At 40.5% G+C, this 22402-nt stretch overlaps 1 protein-coding gene across 1 annotated transcript in view; it reads right to left on the bottom strand.

The window, feature by feature from the left end:
- The window catches only part of dagla (diacylglycerol lipase, alpha), an 87067-nt gene that overhangs the window by 59742 nt on the left and 4923 nt on the right, over positions 1–22402 (bottom strand). The window contains 4 exon segments of the mRNA XM_034563344.1: positions 914–1025; positions 13601–13723; positions 17111–17458; positions 22178–22378. Of these exon segments, the coding sequence (XP_034419235.1) occupies positions 914–1025; positions 13601–13723; positions 17111–17458; positions 22178–22378 (784 nt within the window).

Here is a 22402-nt window from a genome sequence, read left to right as displayed (position 1 = left end):
CAGTAGGTGGCGGACAAATAAATGTAAACCCAGAATGCAAAACAACATTAAAGGATAAATATGGTTTATTAAAACTTATTTTTGTTGCATTTGCCATAATTTCAATTACAAATGAAAACATTGCACTCACCAAAGTAATGACTGTGATCTGGTGGGCAAAGTTAAACCAGGAGGTCATTAAGTAAATGAACAAACAAACAATTTTTTTAGGTTTTCTTCTAAATACTTTTGGCAAACCTAGGTGTTGGCTTACCACCAACATGATGTTCTGAATGTTTGAGTTTTCTCACCTCAACGGACATGTCTTTAGCAATACTTCCATGTTCACAGATCAACGCAATTAATTTAAGAAGTACAATTATAGTATCACTGACAGAAGTGATGGCCAAAACAAAAAAGAAAATAGACCAGAGTTGGCAGACTGTGGACTTGCAACACTAAACTACAATGTAGTCACACATTGTTTGAGAGAGCTATTAAAAAATATGAACATAGTTACCAAAATATACCATATCAGGAGGCGCTTAGCTGCTGCAAGTTAGAAACAAATGATGGACATAAAAAAGATATAGGATGCTTGCATGTATTGCTAAATGTCAATATTATTAGTCATATCTTTAGTGTTTTACATTACTGTCATGTCAACACTCCTGATTCATCGTCCACTTCCTTGTCTCAATGCCTGCATGTAACTTTCATCTTAGATGAGGAAAGATGATCATGAAGCACCGCTCAAGTCTCTCAGCTGTCTCATTTATTGTGATTTAAAAGGCTTTGATGACAGCAGTCCCCCTCGTCTATTTATATAGGTGAGGTTGGCAATGCAGAAAACACATCACAAATGAGTTAGTGGTGAATCAATAAAACGTATCTCAAGAGGCTTCAGATATACTGTGTTGGTATTGTGTGTTACCATGAGCATGTCACTGGTGACAGAGTTGGCCAAGTCAGAAACAGAGGAGTTGGCATCGTGGCGGCGTCCGCTCTCATCTCTGGGGCTGCTGCCTGGTTTGTTACCCGGAGTCCTGTTAAAATAGACACAAACACACACATATTCCCATAAACATGCTCATATTTAGGGGTATTTTCCTGTTGCATAATTACATTTCCTCTGTGAACAAAGAGGGGACCATAAACATTTCCCCCAGGTTTGGTGAGGGAAAACATGGAGTCTGAAAAATATCAAAACAGATTTATCCTGGAAACTACGACAGCTACTCTAAAAAGGCAACTACAAAAACTTCACATATACCGTCTAACATGGAAGTGGTATCTGTTTTCTGATCTCACCCTTGGTGAGAAAGTGAATAAGCGACGCGTATAAAAAAAAGACAGACTATCACTTTAATGTTCATGGTTTTGGATCAAGTTGTTCAAAAGTTGTATGAGTGTATCGTTCAAAACGTCCACATACATTTGGCGTCTGTCTCTCAAGAGGTCAGAGGCTGTGGTGAGCCTCACAGAACATGTTCAAGAAACAATGTCTTGCTGTTTTAATATAATTCCAGCTAAACATACACCAATGTGAAACTTTCTCCATCACCACCTGCCACTTCATATACACATACAAGACCTGAAGAAATAAACAACAATATATCTGACAAGGCAGAAAAAAAAAGAAAATATTAAAATGAGTAAAGGGTCATATTATGTAACAATTTGGTAAACAGGGAAAATGCAAAGATCTGATACAAGTCTAGGCGCATTGACAAATAAGACTAACGAGCACTTATTGCTGTGAGAGAGACGACTCAGATAGAACAAACAGAAAGAGTCAGAGACACAGAGATAGTGAGCGAGGGAGCAGGTTGAGCTGTAAAACAGAAAGGTAAACGCAGACGTGAGATTAGAAGACACTATTGTGGGCAATAGGATCTGAGAAGGAAGGAGGCATTTGAAGACTTATCTCTGCACGGAGGTTGAGAATAAATGAAGGAGAGGATTTGCGATTCTTAAGATTCAGAGGATTAATAGGATGAACAAAGGAAGGTTACGAACAAATAATTGTGAGACACACACAATAACTCACGCACAAGCTGAGCGAGAAATCAAAGTAAGGAAGCAAAACAGATGTGATTTGGGTAAAGAATCGGATGCGCTAAAGGAAAGGAAGCAAACTGACACATTACATGAGCAAGAAAAATGGAGGCTGGATGTGACGAAGGGTGAGAGATGGACAGGGTTTGTGCAGCAAAGAGACAAGTAAAAGCAGAGCGAGGGCAAGGAGGAGAAAAGGATATGGTGTGGAAGAGAAACGAAACGGATTCGTCACTCTGCCTTTATCTGATCTGCAGGTCAGAGCGCCAACAATGCAGCCAGGCTAAATTCAAAAGGTGAACGTTTGCCGTTTCAGAAGCTTTCTGTTTTTTGTATCAGCTGATAAAGACATCTGAGACATTATTTCTCTAACAGGTCAAACCAATGTACGCCGAGAACGCTGAACATTTTCAATTAGAGCTTCTAACATCAACCCCGGAACACATCAGGGAGCAATGTGTTACCTTAAAATGATTACTTAACACCTGGTCCCACTGGGCCACTGAGTTGACTCCCTCCTCTACCGTAGTGCATGAAAAAGAAAGATATTTAACAGCAGCCACGGGACGTCTTTGTGTGAAGAGCTTGAGCTGACTGAGCCCTCATTATTCAGCACCCAACACACAAGACAGAGACTACATGAATCTTGAACAATCAACCAAACATAAACACAGCCGTGAATCGTCTTCATTTCATTCCACCCAGCCAGACAGAGCACATGCTTATGCATATAAACCAATGTAGTTAATATAGGCCCACATATATCGTGCAGGGTCTATAAACATATTCACTGCTCTGCAAATTCCAGTTCATAAAAGGGGGCACTGAGCCTAACACTCATTTTCTTACATATACATACATTTGATGAAAAGTCAAAGACGGAAACTGTTTTTGAGAATATACAGTACATCCAAACTGGATGTTAACCAGGTGGAAACCAGAAGACAATAAAAACCAGAGAGTGTTTTATTACAGTAACAGGAAGTACATCAAAGTCAAGTAATACCACCACTTCATCTTGGTGACCTAGTTTATCAGCTACATACATAGCTTCTGTCTCTGTGTACATGTGTACATGCCATTTACTCATCAGTCTCAACTCAGAAGTTTAACTGACAGATGAAAACACAAGTATGAAGCAGCCACATGAACCCACATTATGTAAGTGCAGCTATTTACTTGTGGTTTGCAAAATGTGTCTTTTACAAAGACAGAGGTTTCATGCCACAATGGGTTATCGTGTTATTTCTTCTCCTTTTTTTCCACACTGGAATTCATGCCTTTATTGTCTTTTGTTTCGGGGACACAGATACGTTTACTGGGGTTAAATCAGCATGATAATAACACACTTATTGCATCAAAACCCTGCATTCCTAGATGATGTGTCCACGTTGTGGTGTCTGCTTGTCATCGTCTCCAAAGATTAACGTCTGTTGACATGAAAGGCAAATGAAGACCTGCTGCTGATGCACATAGTGTCCTCGAATCAAGACTGTTGACACAGTAACGGCCTGCGGGACATTGAGAGACTGGGTGTGGTACTGAGGTGAGTCCATCCATGCGTGTAAATATACATATTTACTCACCGTCAAACACACACACACACACACAAACACACACACAGGATGCAGGGCACTGGTGGTGTCTTAACTGGATATGATTTCAAATCTAGCCTGATTAAAAGACAACAATGAGCCATTTTGTCGTGTGTGACAATTATCAATTCTTAATTGTCACTAAAAACAAGTGAACTTGTCCGTCACAACTAGACGTGAAGTCAACGTTCATGTTTTATTAGGAAGTTAAAATGGATGCACATTTCTCATACTGTGGCGGTGAACTTATAGCTGTGAGTTGCGTCTTTCTGCCTGCTGGTGACTATCTCATCAGTTACATAATTCATTCTCTAGGTTGTTGTAACTATGACTACCAAAATGTGTGGTCCCACTTTAGGTTGTACTTACTACCATCATGGATTTTGCACAGGGTTGCAGTAACCATGGTAACAGGAGCCTTCAAAAGAGGGCAGTAAAAATCCGAGGAATTTCCACAGAGAGGGGCATGTAATAAAAATAGCGAAAAGGCCACGGGGCAAAGGGACCACACATTTAGAAGGCCTTTGAAACGCACTCCTGAAACACACTCTTCCCTCATAGCTACACTTCTCCAACCCCCTGCGACCTGGCGAACACACCACAACACACACCACTGGATATATGTAAGCTCACGTCGAAAAATAGCTGATTCATAAATGCCCAAATAAGTGCAGAACAACCTCCAGCCATGATCCTTATAACAACAGGCAGCGACAGAAATGAGCAATTATAAAGTAACCTTTTTTCCCTGCTAATAGAAGAGTCTGGATCATCTGACTGAAACCTAATCTAACTCTGCACCTCACTATAACAAAACAAATGATCACACACACACACACACGCACGCACACGCACACACACACACACACAATCCTCCTGGAGTTCGGGGGAAACGTCCCTGGAGAAAGGCCACTTCGATCTGACACACATTCAAACTCAAAACCCTGACTTTTGACCTCATGGCCTTAACCTGGGACTGAGTTGTAAGCCATCCTTGGTGTAATTGGACAAAGCAGGTCATTAGATCCCAGGGGACAATGCAGAGACCCTTTATCTCCTCCTATGTCGCACGTATTGTCTGTTGCAAAGAGTGTTCAACATCAATTAAGAGAGACTGAATACATGAAAAGAACGTGCTTCATTTACCCAGCTTTGATAAAGGTATATCATGGAAGTCATTTCAGGGGAAGCGACTGGATAAGAAAAAAATAGGAAAATTCAAGCCGAGGTCTGGCAGCAAGAAGCAAGAAGCAACGTCCTTACAGAAGATTCAGAGCTGGCAGATCAACGTGCAAGAATTGTAGTCATCGTGTTTGTGTTTTCACACGTGTCAAATCTTTGCAACCATATTGTCCTGCTGCATGCCTCCTCGTAGCTGGGACACAATACACTTTAGCTGCAATCTGTTTGCTTAGAAATGGCAGTTAAGTATCTCAGCACATTTAATGAAGCACGGGTGGAGTTTTTATTTTCTATAACCAAACTGAGGGGTGAGAAGAACTGATTGGAATAAAAACTTTAACACATGCTGACCAGAAGAAACATTCAGCAGAATCCATCTTCAATGATCCAGTCGAAGCACTTCACAACATAAATGTGCTTATGTGTATGTATGTTTCACTACTAAATGGGATATGTACAGTATATTCTATATAAGTTGCATCTGAGGAAGGTGAAAGTATTTCTTTTATTTGACAAATATCATCTTGACCTGTTTGCACTTTGAAATGAGACAACCCTGTGTCTTAGAATGATGTTTACTATACACTAATTTACAAGTATATATAACTTTTATTTACAACAAATAATTTAGATCATTTAATGAACATATTAGCACATGTTGAAAGTTAATCTCAGAAAATCGTAGCAGCTGAAAAAGGAGAACGCGTTTGCTGGTTATATCGAGGCACTGCAACATTTGTTTAAGTTTAGGAAAAGATTGTGGTCTTTAAATTCAGAAAATCAACAGTGATTTGAAGTATGAGACAGAATGTGTGTACGTTTTTAACATTTAACTGTAACCACAAGGTTTCCCCAACCCTTGTGTGCTTTTGTTGACCCAAACCATATAAGACACAGGCTCACATATATATTCTAGCCAGGTCTGTAGTCTTCATTTTGCTCTTATTTAAGTCTGTAGGGCAGTTTCACAAAAATAAAAGTTAGCCACTTGATTCCTAGGCTAGATTTAAAAGACCTTTTTCCGTGGTAACAATCAGTTACAACTACCACCTGTTGTGCAGTGGCACAACATAGCAAAAAAGAGAAATACGTGGCTCATAATTTGTGGTTTGTTCACAATATTGTTATTATTTACCATATTTAGCTATTATTGTTTATTGTTTTTATTCTATTATTTTTTTTAAAGTTAGCATTATTTTATTCTACGTTGAGTCAAATTCCTTGTCAACGAACTTGGCCAATAAATTATTCTGATTCTGATATTGTGGTGTGAGGAATGAGAGGCTTCAGTAACTTGCTGGAAGTAGACAGCAGTGAGGACATTGCTTAAAGAAACTAACCATGAGCCTGACTGATGGGTTAGCAGAAGTTATGAGCTCCATCACATTGGGAAGGCACAGCATCTCAGCTCTGCAAATGTTTATGATATTGGGGAGTTTTCTTTTGCTATTGTAGGATTCATAGCAACTACTACTTAAGATAGTCAATACTTAGACAGCTTTGTGCAACAGATGAATTCAGACTATAGTTTGATCCAATTCACAGTCAAAAGTCTCCAGTATCAAAGTCCTGTGCTTTAAATCCCCATCGTCCACCCTGACTTACTCCCCATGACTTATGTGCCGTGTAAAAATGAAACACTTTACGTATAAAAAAAACAGAAAACGCTGCCAGTGAACATAATCTCAAAATGTTTATTATCAAAATGTAATTGCAAAAATAAATTTGTATAGAAATGTAATTTCAAGGATTTAGGGTTTAATGAGAAGATAGTTCACAACTCTATGCATTTAATATAAGTGTGTGTAGTCCACTGTGCACTGACTAAATACTGATCAAAGTGATGAACTATGCCTAATAGAAAGCAGATCGGAGAGCTCATTTTGTTGGCATTTCACCCTCTATCAGTTTCAGTTATCATTCTCTAGAATCTAAAAATTATGATAACGTGCCTTAGGATATGAGATAAGCTATAAAGTGACAAAGATTTATGGCGTTTATTTTCATAGCTGGCTTGTTGTGGGAAAACAATATGAAATAATAGTGTTATTTATCATTTAGGCAAATTAAACCAGCAAGAAACAGAGCTGGAATTGGGTTTATAACTGTGTTGTGTTTCTATATTTGGGGCCAAATCTTATCACATGCAACTAGCACAGACATCTAAAGGTGATACAGGGATGTCACAGAAAGCTCATGGGCGTAAACATACTGTATAGATTCATCAGAGTCTGGCCGAGCTGTCAGTCATCTACGCTGACACAGAAGCGTACTGTGACATCATCCCGTCACAAATCCAGTCAACACCCTCAGGAATGGGTGGATCAGGTGAAAAAAGGAGATAGTGGAATGGAAAAGGAGAAAGAGAGAGAGAGAGAGAGAGAGAGAGAGAAACTGGCATAAGAAAAGAAAATACATGTTTAATAAATGCAATTAAATAAAGCATGGGGGGGAGATTGAGAGAGGATGCTAAGGTGGAGAGAGGGAATAAAGGAGAGATGTTTCTTATTGGGAAACAAAATGAAGGCTGGGGAGAAGAGAGAGGAAATTGATGAGGGGAGGGGGAGAGGAATAGGAAGCAGAGGGGAAGTGAGGAATAGTGGATGGACGGGTGAGAACATGAGGGATGAGGGTTACCAGGAGGGCCTGGATAGGAACTGTGTCTTTGTAAACATTACTGTATCTGGGTCTTGCTGATCATACACTCGCCCTAGGAGACCATGAAACACAATATAGGTCCCACGTCCCATGATGGATGAGGCCAAGGCTCCAATGTCAGCCCACTCAGCGCTCCCCACCAACAGGGACAAATCACCCGGCCACCGCCCTCCTCAACACACAGGCTAATACAACTAATGGAGCCATCTACAGTGTTCGACAGGCTTGATGCTCTTCGAATAAACTTCTGCTGCCTTATTCTTGAGATGTAGCCACTGGGGAGTTGCTGTTTTTGTAAATAACGCGTTCCATGCATAAATAACCGGCAGTGATAACGTATCGGTTTCAGAATTAGAGATACAAGTCAATAAAATGTGTTAAATGACTTCAAGAACACCATTTCTTTCTTTTTTAGTCCACTACTCACTGTCACCTTCGCTGTGACTTCCCCCTCACTTTTCATGGGCTCTCTTAAATCAGCTCCATGCTCGTATCCACAAGCGGGAACCAGGGAAATGGTGAATGAGCTCCAGACTTAGATCTGACAGTTTTTTAAAAAAGATGCCTCGTTTGTGCTGACCTACATCACTTTTCTTTCCAATCATCTTTCCTCCCGGGCCACTGCAGAACCGAGGCTGCCATGGGGACCAGTGCTGGCCTGCAGAGTCATTGGGAGGGTTGACTCATTGTGATTGCTGCTCAGACACACAATGGATATAGTGGGATATGTCAGCTGATAAAGGGTGGCAACAACTTCTTGCTTGATTAATACTGTACAGTCTGGGGTTCTGCAACTCAGCGAGTGCAGGATGAAGTTTATACCTCCTCCAAGATTAGAGCTATGATTCCCACTGAGACTCGACCAACAATGGACACACCCACAGTTCAAACAACAGCGCCCATCAAACGTATCGTACTGTTGATCAGTGTGGGTCAGGACCTGTCAGTGGTAACAGGTGCAGTGCAGAACGGCGGCCATTAGTTAGCCAGCGAGATGCAACAGAGAGGACTCATATGCGCGCACAACCGGCCCGGTTAAGAAAACAAACCAAAGAGAAGCTCCGATTACGAAACACAGAGTGAGAGTCACTTCATTGTCTTCTCCGGTAGACATTGCTCCACGATGTAGTATTATGCTCTGAATGTCGTAGAAAGAACCTTGTTTATTCTCGTCTTCCTTTATTCTTTAACCAAATGAAAATCTACTAAAAATGTTTATGTTTAGACTTTGGGGTGACAATAGAAAAAATAAGCTACGTAATAGCGTAGTGGGTTTCTGGCCATCCAGCAAATATAGGTTATGTTATATATAATATATAGGTGCACTATATGCTAAATGCTGCACTATCTTCACCAGACTAGTTTTCAATGCAGTAAAGTACATGTAACCTACACCAGTGAACTGACTTTCCTAAGATACACATTCTGACTTGACAGCAATCTGTCATTCAAAATTAATATTTATCATTTGACTCAAACTTGGCTCCTCGTATAGAATGTCTTCTTCCAAGCGTAAAAGTACGTGGTCAACCTTCATGTCTGTCCTTGACTATGGAGACATTCTGTATTCTCATGCTGCCCCATCAACACTTCAGCTGTGAAAACCCTGTGTATCATAGTACTTTACGCTTCACCACAATGCATTACAGAATCATTGTTCTATGGAACAAACAATTGAATGGACTTCCTTACAGTCAAGAAGAAATAGCCATCTCATGTTATTTATTTATAAAGCTCTATTGTTGCAGCTTCCAAACTACATTACATCTCTTCTGTCTATTAAATCTAGGAACCAAGCGATCCAGGAACTACTTAACCTTGGATATCCCCTCATGTATGCAATATTGTTGGCAGAACTGAGTTTCAAACTGGACTCCATTCCCTTGGGGACTTTAAAGGCTTGAATATATGATGTCTTTCTGAGGATTCTTGTAATTATTGTGTGCTATGTAGTTGTATAGTTTCTGTTCTGCTGATTGTATTCTTATTAGTGTTTCTCATTCTCAGGTCTCTTTTGAAAAAGAGATTTAATCTCAGGGAGATTGCCTGATTAAAGATTAAAATGATTTTCTTTTGTCAAACAGCTGAAATGAGGACGATGACAGTGAAGCAAAACAAGATGTTGTGAGCTGTAAAACCAAAACAATGAGCTGAAAGAGTCAGCCAAGATACAACAAGAAGAAACTTTACTTCCCTGCAGAAGGGATACATTCCCACAGAAATGTGTTAAACAGAGTATTAGCATAGAACTGTTATTTTCTATATTATTTCTTTGAGTATAAGTAATCAACAGCATCATCAAACATGATGCAGTGAAAAGCCCAAACAAAGGTTGTTGAGCATAACATGGTCCTTGACATTTGCCACAAGTCATCACAAGTGTGGGAGCTTATTCTTTTTAGTCATAACATATTCTGTTTTGAAAACTGTGTGCAGAGTTTACTTTTCAGTCTTACTCCGAGACACTTATCCAAACAATCATGTCTGTGAGGTTTTGTCTCTTTCTCTTTCTTCCCCACAAGAGTTTTCAGCTTCTCTCAAGCGTCCATCTTTTGTGGTAACATGGTGAATGTTTCTCATTTAAGTTGTTGAATGGTCAATCACACTGAAAGCACTTACAGTATTATACCAGGACATTCAGCAGTGTTGACAATATAACACATATCTCAGTATCAGTGATTTATTGTAGAAGGACATGGTTATCAAATGTTAAAGCAACAAATGTATAAATATATTATTATATTCTCGTGCAGAGTGGTCCACAATCGATATTTGAACGTCCCATCACTAACCGACTGTGTGGACACAATGGTTTAAATTGAATGGAAGCAGACCTTGAAATGCTCCATTTCAGAAAGCGCTGCACATTTTACAGCTTTTACAAACTTCAGAGTGGAGGTTTTCCAGGGCCAATAAGCTCTGTTGGGTTTATTCATTTTTATTTCCCTATTGTGTCTCTGTGTGTGGTGAACCTCTGAGCTCATTAAGATTCAGCTCTGCTGTGCAACAGCAGCTTCAGAGCTTCCATCATAGTTATCTGCAGGTGGGTGATTATGTCCAGTCAACCGCAGGGCTTTGAGCGGCCTACCACAGGGACCCAAACTGACTTACATCACGAGACACACATAGCAGATTAGAGGACCTTTCACTTAGCGCCGAGCCAGAAAACACTGGCTTTGTCTGTAGATAACAGGTCAGCAGGAAACCAAATGTGTCCTTTGACAATAAAATAATTAACTGTAATCACAGTTGCATTGGTGTCTTCTGAGATTTCATCTCTAAGATGAAATAAGTCAGCTTCTGTAGACAACAGCTTGGACTATTTCTGCATCCCAAATCCCAAATTAACATTAAACTTTTTACACAAACATAACACACTGATGATAATGAACTCAGTAAATTTGTTCAGGGATGATTTTACTCTGCTGTCATCGACTAAAACAAGCTCTTCTGCAAGTGCACTGTACACTTTTCATTTTTCACGAGTTGAAATCAAATATCTCAGACTGTTTCTATGCACACAAAAGGCTTTTTTTTCTAAAGCTTTGTGTGTGAACAACAGGATAGTCCATCCATCTGACAGGTGTTGGTAATTAAGATGCTGATTAAACAGCATCGTTAGTATACAGCTGTGTCTTGGACTGGCTACGACACAAGGCCAGTCTACGATTTGCAGGTTAATCTGGGGGGAATAATACATTTATTTTGATTTGTTTTGGTCACATATACCCCCAAAAATCTGTAAGTATCTGGTGTGACCACCATTTGCTTCATGCAGTGTGACACATGTTTCTTGCATTGAGTTGATCATGTTGTTGATTGTGGACTGATGCCCACTCCTCCTAAAGGATTGTGTGAAGTTGTTGGATATCGGCAGAAATCGGAACACGCTGTCATCAATCCCATTTGAGAACCAAATTTGAGAGAAATAAGTGTGCATTCAAATGAGTTACAGGGGGTGAACATAGATAATATCTCTGTTATGGTGCAAGCTTTGAAGAGCATTTCTGTAGTGCACACCACTACACTGCCTGCCTGCATATCACCACTGATCTAGGCATCTATTTAGGCATATGTCAAGGGATACAAAACTACTGTTTCATGAGGTAATTATGAATCCGAACTACAATTGGCACCTGTGATTCGTGACTACTGATTGATACAAATAAATAAAACATTATTTATTTGATTTTTTTACAGTAAACGGTAGAAGTGCCACTAAACTCCATGTAGTCGACACACAGTGAGACCGCGGCTGCAGTGACAAGGTGAAGATGGCAACGGCGCAGATGCGAAAGACAAGGAAAAACCACCAATCTGAGCAGACTGGGCTTATTCGTAGGGGAGTTTAAAAAAACATGTGCTATAATGAAGCGTTTCAGACAGATGCTAAAAGAAATGGCATGCAAACAAAGTTCCAGCAGAAACACAAAATACAAGTATGAGCCTAAAAATGAGCATGATATGTGACCTTTAATTATATTATTAATATTATGTATAATTATAAATGGCTACATTTATAAAAGGAAGAGTTCCACTTGGTCCGCTTGTTTTACCGTCCGTATTTAGACTGAACGTAACACAAAGCTCACAGAGCTTTTATCCTATCAAATCTCTATTATCAGATTTGGTATTTGTAGATATTTGTGCTGCGAGCTGCATTTGATTTCATTAATAAACCAACAGAATCCCAAACCTCTAGGGGACTGTCTATTTTTATCTTGTAGCATATTTCTTTCGAAAGCTGAGAGCAAAGGTGTCCCAGTCTTTGTGTCTCTCTTTCACTGTCTGACAGCGTCTTGTCTCGTCACATATATTCTTGGCCGGATCATCCTGTTACATCGTTCTCGGCAGGGAGCAAGCCAGCAGACGGGCCCAGGGAGCTTACCGCGTAACTACAGACACACAGAGATGAGAGACAGAGATGATGATGGAGAGCGCTTATTAGTTGTGGAAGGACACTAGACATCTTGGCCCACGCGACCCCTCGGGGTAGAGGCGCGCTGACTGGCGGTGACTACCGTTAGGTGCTTGACAGACCTCCAGACAGTGAGAGGAAGAGAGGATGATGAGAGGAACAAGAGGTAGCTGGTCCTCACTCCCTGACTGACCCCCATTTTAAATTACGTTTCAAAAGCATAGAAAACGTCCTACTTGTTGCAATAACATCAAAAACAAGACACGTGTTATTTTCTTACAAGACAGACTGCCATTTTTCCATCAACAAATACAAATCTGAGATGACCTAGTTAGAACTTGGATGCATTGCAGAGAGATTTTTAGCAAACGTGTTATGTGAGACTACACCCAGGTTTATCCTCAGCCTAGTGTGAAAACAGCGGGTTAAGCACTTTATCTCTCAAACACTCTGACATGATAAGAGGGCAGCCGGTTTAGTCCTTTGTTCACCAGCTGAGAGATTGTGTTAGTCTCTGACAGCTGCTCTGAGATCACTGGGAGATGAGAGGTTAGCATATTTTTAGACAAGTGTTTCATGTGAGGAACCTCACTACTAAATAATGAGGGTGCCCTTCTCCTGCAACTCGCAGTATCGAACAGTAAAGAGCTGCAGATAAGCCTTTCAAAAGATCTGGATGAAGAACACAGATGGAGGACATGATAAAAGGAACAAGTAGACCTAAGATGGGGTGAACAGGAAGCTGAACATAGTATCCAAAAGAAAAACAAACAGAAAGACGAGTCTTTGGTTCAGTGTTGGAAGTTACAGAAAAACATTGTGATTAGAGGCAGAGAAAACCAACTAATATAGCAGTGTGAAGCAGTGCCACCAGAATACCATGGTCATGTCATGCTTTAATGGCCTGAGGGCAGATTTAGCAAATAACTGCATCAACAGAAGATCACACAAGGTGATTTGTCCATCAAACGTATATTTCTGGCAGCGTAGAGAAGACTTGAAAACATAAATAGAATTTGAGGGAAAATGGGGGCTTAGACGGGGCGACACTCATCACATCAGTATTTCTCAATTCCTGGCTACTATAGTCCTGCAAACACTTTTACATTACAAGTCATTACGTCATTGCATACCTCTCCACTATAAGACAAACAGCTCCCTCATCCACTTGCCGAACTAATTCTCCACTTCTCTCGCTTTCTCTCGTTACCTCTTTTCTGGTGTGGTTTCGTTTTCTTTGCTTGCTGGCGCTTCCTGCAGATCTGGGAGGTTGGCAAAGTCATCCTGTTCAGCCAGCCCGATTGCTAGAGACAGAACAACCATCTTCCCCTCACTGGACACACAGACAAACAAGACATCACGAGACCACACGGGCGTGTAGACAAATCGGCACAGGGACACACACACACACACACATACACACACACGCTCACGCATACACTCCAACATACACAAAGAAACAAACAGGCAGTGACACATGCAGCACACATTCATTTCACGTACAGAGAGAGAGTGGGAGGAAGGTGGTAGACTGTTGTGAGGACACTATTTCATTTTAACAAATACTTAATCCATACCTAATGCTGCAGTGCTACAACAGCTGTGTTCTACGCAGTAAATTGAGATTACAATACAGACTTTATCAACACTTGAGTAACACTTTACTATATGCATGGTTTGCCATTGCGAATACTATTGTATACTACACAAATACTGAAAATAAACGTTCAAGTCGTCCAAGGTTTTATGGGTATTCATTCGAACACAATCTGCCATTGTTATCATAATCGTTAATGTCTGTTTTCTTGTGTTAGCAAGTTAGAAGAAAACTGATGTGCTATTGCTGAAATGAGATGTAAAGACTGTTTTTTTTCTTTCCCACTCCCTTAACCAACTCTGTGAGGCTAAGAGTGTGCTATTAAAAGCCATCAAGCCTGTATTACAAAGTCTCACATGTTGTATAATGTGGAGTGCCTATGATCACTTAATGTACCAACCGCTGTAACATTAGTATGAGAATCAGGTGATTTTGCTGCATTGATTCTTTCTTTAGTTTTTTAACACTGACATATGGGTCATAATATACTACCCCATGCATTTCTAATATTAACAGTTTTCTAGCATAATACCATGTCTAATTAAAATACATTGGATGATACCAGGGATATTCATCATGGGACAACATGCGCTTTATAACCTGTTAAAAAGGTGCATGTTCCTATAATTCATCATTACAACAATTGAAGGTTGTATAATGCATCAGTGAACAGTCTGTGTTCTTACAATAAACAATTTTTCAGGAGTATTCTTTTTTTTAAATCCACTGCAGGTATTCATTGCGTGTGTGTTGGCTGAAATAAGCATCATTAGCAGAAAGGCTTAGAACCACTGATGCCTCCATGGCTTTATCATCCTTTGTTATCTGTTTCCTAGGATAATAAATGTGTAAAAATAGAAAAGCAAAAACCCAGAGGAAGGGTTTGGATTGAGTCAGAGAGAAGAAATAGAGGCAATGAAATGACATCCTGAAAGATAATGAAGGAAAAGCCAAAGAAATCCATGAAAATTGAGGTTGCCTTAACAAAAACCTGCAACAAAGAAACATATTAAATTGAATTTCAGCTGTTATTGCCCTCTTAACATGCCTGAGGTCATTTAAATTATATCTTAATGAAGTATGCTGCACCGTGAATTCAAGAGGCCATGCAAACAATGACCTTAACAAATAAACAATTGCCCACAACTAACCTTGTAATTCGCAGTCCTGAAATAACAACCCATTTGTAAGCACATATTTACACTATTCTGGCTTCTCATACTTTCCTCTCCGTCTCTACCACGCTCTTTTCCTCTTTATACAGCCCCAAACATAGCGTGCTGATCCAAGGACAACCTTTCTGAATTCACTTTACAGTCATTTCTTAAAGGGCAATTCCCATGATTTTGTTCATCTTTAAATATCGGTTGACGGAGACTTTTAAGACATAATTATAAAAAACAGCCCAATTCTTTTTTTGCAGATTAGCAGCAGTCTCAAAGAAGGTTGATAATTACTCAATGTTTTATTTTAGGATGAAACAAATTGAGAAATGGCTCTAGAATAGCTAAGAAGTTCACTCAAATAGCAATAGGATCAACAGATTACGTCTCCCGTATTAGCCTGTGACAGATTGTTTGTCAGTTTCATCAGTTTCTACTAATTTCTCTTCATATCTTCTTCCTCTCATCTCACCATATGTCACACTTATGATGTAATTTCCCAGCCTGCATGTGCTTTCTGCACTACATTCCCTCCTTAACAAGAGGCTGTTTGTTGAAGCAAAATCGACAACAAGAGGAGCACATTAGCACTTGAGAGACCACTGGGGATGCGTAAACAGTACCAACATGGCACCCGTCAATAAGGTGAATGGATTTGTATAGATGTCCAAAAAAGACACGCGCTCTCCAACCGGAGGGTTTCTGAAATCATTACCACCTCCACCAGCTCTATTGATCTGAAATGTAAGCGGGCTGGTTCAGTGGCCACACGGCGTGACAGACTTAGACACACGTGGAAGGTGAAACACTGATCACATGTGTTTCCCCCTTCAGGGTCAACGGCTGACGCGTTTGGTCCAGTGAGATTCATGAGGACAGGGACGATGGGTGATGCCACCTCCCTAGATATGTGCCCAGCCTTATTTGAATGATGATTCACATAGGCAGGGAAGGCACTGGCCTGGGGACACGGTTAATGGGAAGACACGCAGAAAGTACAGGAGTGTGTGACTGTCTGTGTTTGTGGGCAGGATGTTTACGTGATGCTACTTTGTGGAGCACATCATCTGTAAACGATCATCAACTATCAGCTCTCTGTGCTCGGTATCTCAAACAATGAGCAGCCTTCGCACACAAGCAGCCATCCAACTCAGGATTGAATGGATCGGAAAATCGTTGTCGTCGTAAAAAACGTAATGATCTTTGCTAACTGAAGGCTGAGAAGATACTTCTATCGTTATCGTTTTTCTTCCTCTAATTGTTGTAAGCCTATGGATTAAGTCCACAGTATGTAGACAGTGACAGTGCGTTCCTAAAGATATTTAAGAATTTGCATTTTTCACAACACAAGTTGCCCAGCTGTTTGCACTGCTTCATATATCCTCCAAAGTGGAGGAGAATAACCTTAAAACTATGCAGTTCATGTATGTTGGGGTGATGAACATATATTAGAGAATATTAGAAGACCATTCTGTAAAGCTTGGTTTCGTGAAACTTTTTAAATCCAGTTGAATTCATATGTGCACTTTGGAGAAGTTTCAATGAAATTAGATGTCCTTAAGATCCTCTGGAGTTACTAGGTATTCACATTATATACACTTGTTCTATAATAAGATACTATTTTGATGTTATATCACATAATACATGTTACAAACAGAAACAAGTAAATCCACTCCACTCAACCACACAATGACAGAGAAACAAAGGACTGAATGGCCTTCCAGACATCACTATGAAAAGACAATATGACCTACTGATGAGTGGACATATGTACATGACTAGCTATTAATGTGCATAATGTATTAAAATCTGACACAAACATCCACATGAACATGAACTATACCCTGAAAAATGTCCACAGTTGACTTGAATCAGCATCTCTTGCAAAGCCTCAACAACATTTTAACGTTTTAAGTTTTGCAAAGGAAGCAACATTTGTAGAAAACCTCATAAAACTCACAAGAACGACTTGACGTCCAGCCCTCTGTGGCGGATCTGCTCCATCATGTGATCCCAGCTGCCAGGATTTGACCTCGATCGACCTGCCCCTCCACCTCTGCACCGGGAGGCTCCAGCCGGACTCCCCCGGACTCCGCGTGGGCCCCCACGATGGCCCCCGCCGCCTGGGCCTGTGTGCAGCTGGCCCAGGCTCTGAGAGGTGACTGGGGGGTCGTTAGGACCCGGAGGGGGCTGGTGAGTGAGAGGCTGCTGGAGGCTTTGCTGCCGGACCAAGGGCCGAGGGCGCGCCACGGCTGAGGACGGGATGTGCTCCAAGGTGGAAGCAGACGAGAGGGAAGCGTCCCCGAAACTAAGCAGACACGTGGGCGCGCCGAGGACAGAGACGGATACAACAAGGAAGACATCAAAGTTAGAGATAAAATGAGACATACAGGACAGGGCAGGTAGTTTAAAAAAGGATTTAGAAGAGAGGAAAGTAGTTATGATCAAAAAGATGATTCAGAAGATAAAAAATGGTAAAAACATACAACACAGATTGAAATGTTCGCAGTGAATATCCAAGAGAGAGGGGATGAAGAGAGAACAAACAACAAAGAAGATCAGTGAAAGAGGGAGAGAGGAGGGAGAGAAAGAAGAACAGAGTTGTCAAAAAGCTTAAGATACTGGTTTAACATCTGTATGGAAACAACTGTGTAGAACTTTAGGCGTATGCTGCATGGCAGTGTATGAGTGCCTGGATGAGTTGGCATGCAATATGTAAACATTCAATTATTTCAAACTAGTGTCAAAACAAACCTCTGAAGTGGAAGTTAAAGTATCATTATCACTTAACTTTAGTCTCTGTTATCCATCTGCAGCTCTAAATTATTTCTGTACATTACCTCTTCCCCTAATTAGCCTTGACCTACTTCTAGCTTCTTGCCTTTTGCTTCCACCAGTCTCTCTCTAAGGTCCTGTCTGCTCCTGCTCTGATTTCCCTTCCCACTCTTCCCCTTACCTTCCTACTTCTGAGCTCAACTGCTCTCCATCTCCTCTGTCCATTCATCTTGTCTCCACCCTCAGCCCTCACATCAATCCATCTCCACACCACCTCCGATCCTCGTTCTTTAAGCCCGCTCTCTAATTACCGGTCTGCTACTCTTACAATCACATAATAATGCTTCTCCGCTTATCGCTTATCCTCCCTTCAATCACTGCCCTGTCTGATAGCTATAAGCTTGTGCTAAACAGCTCTGTCTGGAGCTAATGCTGTGAGGGAGGATTTACTGCCTGGACTTGAATTGTGTTAGTGCTCGTTCTTCAGTATTAACTGAGCTCTAACTCTGCTGAAGAGCCAGGAGACAAGCGCCCTGAGGAGCGAAGCAATGCTGGATCAAGTAAATACAAGGCAGAGCTCATATACATGCACCCGTGCATGCAGGCTTTCTCTCATACATATTGCACGCCATTAAGTCTTTCCTGAGGACAGGCTTTGATGTTTATTTATTAGTAAATGTGGATTAATGTTATTTAACAAGTTATTTGCTGCATTTATATTGGGTAGGCGTGTCATAGAGGTTTGAGGTGAGAGGAGAGATGGTGGTACAAGTAAAAGTGTATTCTTTGCAGAGACAACAATGGGCAACTGTTAGTTGGAGCACTTTTAAGGTTTAGATGAAACTCTTAAGTTGAATCATCAGAACAAAAGATAGCCTATATACACAAAAAGCAAACTAGAAGTCAACTATTACTCCAAATATACATTGTGTTAAGAAATATACAATCAGGCAGCTTTTTTCATTTTTGTTAGATCCTGTTATTTTGGGATCTATTTGCCAATGCTGGTACTTTGTTTTGTTCCTAAAAGCAGAATTTGCTTTTCATGCTCATTCATCCTCAAACAAGTTTAAACGCTAAACATGTCATGTCATTAATCTTATCTGAACTTATTTTTTTAGTTTTAGAGAACTCCAGAATACAACAGGATGAAATACAAAATAAAAGGAAAGGCATTAAAGCGTTACAACTTTACTTGTTACTTAAACAGCCGAGCGCATACACAAAACAATGCAGCTACTTTATGTCGAGTGTAAGTGTTTAAGTGCAAGTGTGTTTGCAGGATAAATAGAAAGCATCCAGTGGCACACAAAGCGGGGTTATTTCTGATTTCATGATAAATCAATACCTCTGGCTGGATTCATTGTGGTATTAGGCCAGACAGCTGGAAGCCAGTCCATGTGCTAATTCATCTTGCTATTCTGTTCAGTGTCCCACATTTGGCAAAGACTTTATTCATTTTAAAAATGTGAAGGCTGTACAATAGTCATCCTTTCATCGATTGTTGTAACTTCTCGTGCTTTCAGGTGCTGCCAATCGTTATTGTCCTCTGCTGTCTGTAAAACACCAGCACCAGTCATTCATATTTTCTGAGCATGAGCCCTCTTTATCTGCTGTATTCTATTACTGACTTAGATGGTTATTTTCACATTTCTTCTTGCTTGAAAGTCAATTAAGATGACTATAAACCTTGAATGATTTTGTAATTAGAGAAAATTGAGGAGGTTGAAGAACAAGGAGAGAGGAGTCAGAGCGAGAGACAAAATACTAACAGAGTGAATGAGAGAGAGAGAGAGAGAGAGAGGTAAGTGCCCCAAAATAGAAACCAATTCCAGAGGAGAAATGGAAATACAGGTAGATCTGAAAGAAGGAGTGACAGGAGAGAATAATAATGCATTTCAGATTGTAGTCTAAAAATAATTTTGGAAGTCTAATTGTCATGTTGTTAAAAAGCCAAGTACTCTACCAGTAAAATATTTATTTAACTTTGTGAAAATCAGTCAAATATGAAGAATGATTCATTCATTATGCATTGAAGAAATTTATAATTTCTATAAATACCAATTATGACAGCAGAGTTTTGCTTTGTTGTTTCTTATCAAGCTACTGTGTCATAACAAAGACACAGTATTATAGATACAAAGTTGGCTCAAGATGATCCACTGTGCATCTTCACACTTCACTTGTTTATTAATCTATTCAACTATATGTTGCTTAATAATATATTTGCTTTAATTGAATGACCTTTAGGAGATACAGTAGAAGAGACTATTTGATCATCTGGACTACGATTTACATACAGAGAGATCTTACATTTATTATTCATTATCTCCTCTATGTGCAAAAATATACAGCTTTTATCAACCACCATCTGTTTTTCCACATACAACTCACATATATCATATGAAACAGATTACTATTTGAATACAGAGCAAGTTGTGCACAGCTGGAGATCAGGAGGTGACCTTTGGGTTATTATTGCTCAATGTTTGTCTCGAGCCACTTTGCTCTGGGAAGGTGATGTTACTGATTGTGTGAGTTGTGTGCTGGGATCAGCTGACCAGAGGTAAGAGCTGCGCTAAACCATATGAACCAGTGCAGTGGTTTCCAAGCTGGGGGTCCTGACCCCCCAGAGGTGTTGCAAAATAACTTTGAGTGGTGACTAGATGGCAAAGGATTTGATGAAAAGCATATTCTGCACATCATATTTATATGATCCCAGGGTCCTATGTTCCCCTAACCTGTTCTCATTCCCAACTTGTCACATATGGACACTTGGTCGGGACCCCTTGGTGTCACTTAGGTTTAGGCAACACAACGACTTGGTGAGCTTTTGGAAAAGATCTTGGTTTGGGTTAAATAAGTATGTTTTTTTTAAGCCTGGGAATGAGAACGGGTCCCCCAGCTCTATATAGCACATAACGGGAACCTGAGAAATATGCTCCCTCGCTCTATTTGCTTAAATAAGACACGGGCTATTATGGGAATTCATCAAAGGAAAGAGTTGAACACAGGGAAAATGAGTCTCTGACAACATAAAACCTTTTGAAGTTGACTTAATGTGTGTTAACTGGATATTGAACTGGGGAACACAGGACAATGGGAACAAAGACACACACAACTATTTTGTCAGGCTTTTCTACAGTTATTGTTCATCATTTTGTGAAATATTGATACCTTTTTAGGGATCTAAAATCTACAGTGTAATTGCGAACAATCACTCATTACTGCATTATATAGGATGAGAGGTCACATGTAGATATTTTTTAAATTTAATTTTACAGTGACCATTTCTAATTTCAAGCAATTATTTGGGTATAATAGATAAAAACCTCCGCTACATAAAATACAGTAACATGTTGTTGACAACACTTAGTCTTGGTGAATCCTTTTTCTCACACAATGTTTTTTAGAGTTGTAAAGTTGGAGGAGTCGCTGGTTCAAGAGATGTTTTTGCCAAATCCTTATTCCCATTAAAAAATGTCCTTAATGCTCAATCTTACTGAACATAGAAACAGTCTGCCGGTTGATGTTATTTCTACAAGTTTTAATTATTTCAACTTAATTCTGAGACATCATGCTTGGGCCTACAGTATGAGTTGACGCCTAACCCCAAATGTTCCTTTGCTTTTTGATTAAACACATGCACCTGAACTATCTTTATCTTTTGTACTGATGATTCAGGAGAGTTTCATGCAGATCCAAGCTAAATTGCTACAAACAATAATATTGCCATGGGAAAACGTAATGGGACTTTAACTTCTAGAACCAAGGATGCCTAAAATATCTCTTCCCAACTTTGCAACTACACTTTTTGAAGATTTTCTGTGAGCATCTGCATCTGTTTGAGAATCTTAAAACTGTCACAGCCTTCAGTAAATTGGTGGCTGCAGAGGAACAGCCTTGTCTGAGACTGCCTTGACATCAGCTGTTCGAGGTTTAGCAGCTGACATGAAAATGGTATTTCTTTATGGGTGACGAAGCCCTCTGTAGTCGAGAGACTTCCACCGACAGCTACTCATGCATCGCAGGTACACTCGGCAAAGCAGCTGGCTTCTCCTCCAGCCTGCCCTTACATTATCTTCATCTGCACGTTGTCAGAAATAGCTTCTGTTGATGTCCTTCTTTGAGTGTACATGCAACAAGGCCATTCACTTTTTCAAACTCACACTCTTCCTTCCTATCCACACCATGCGGTTGTTGTGCCCCTGTAGCCCCTCATGCGTACCCCCTGTCACCATGCGCCACTCACTTGCCGAACCGTAGACCTCCAGCATTCATGTGGCTCTGGACCGCCTGCCAGCGCCCGGCCCTGCTGCCCCCCATCACCATGCTTCGAACGCTGTCACTGCGACTGGGCCCAGCCCCAGAACCAGAGCAAGCACCACCCCCGCTGTCACTTGTCCCCGGCGAGGGTCCAGCACCGCCCTGCCCACCCTTATCCACTGCCCCACTGGGAGGAGCAGTTGGGTTGAAA

This window comes from Cyclopterus lumpus, chromosome 3 (genome assembly GCF_009769545.1).
Source record: "Cyclopterus lumpus isolate fCycLum1 chromosome 3, fCycLum1.pri, whole genome shotgun sequence".
NCBI classification, from domain to species: domain Eukaryota; kingdom Metazoa; phylum Chordata; class Actinopteri; order Perciformes; family Cyclopteridae; genus Cyclopterus; species Cyclopterus lumpus.
Note: the sequence above shows the minus strand (reverse complement) of the source record. Positions and strands in the feature narration are given on the sequence as shown.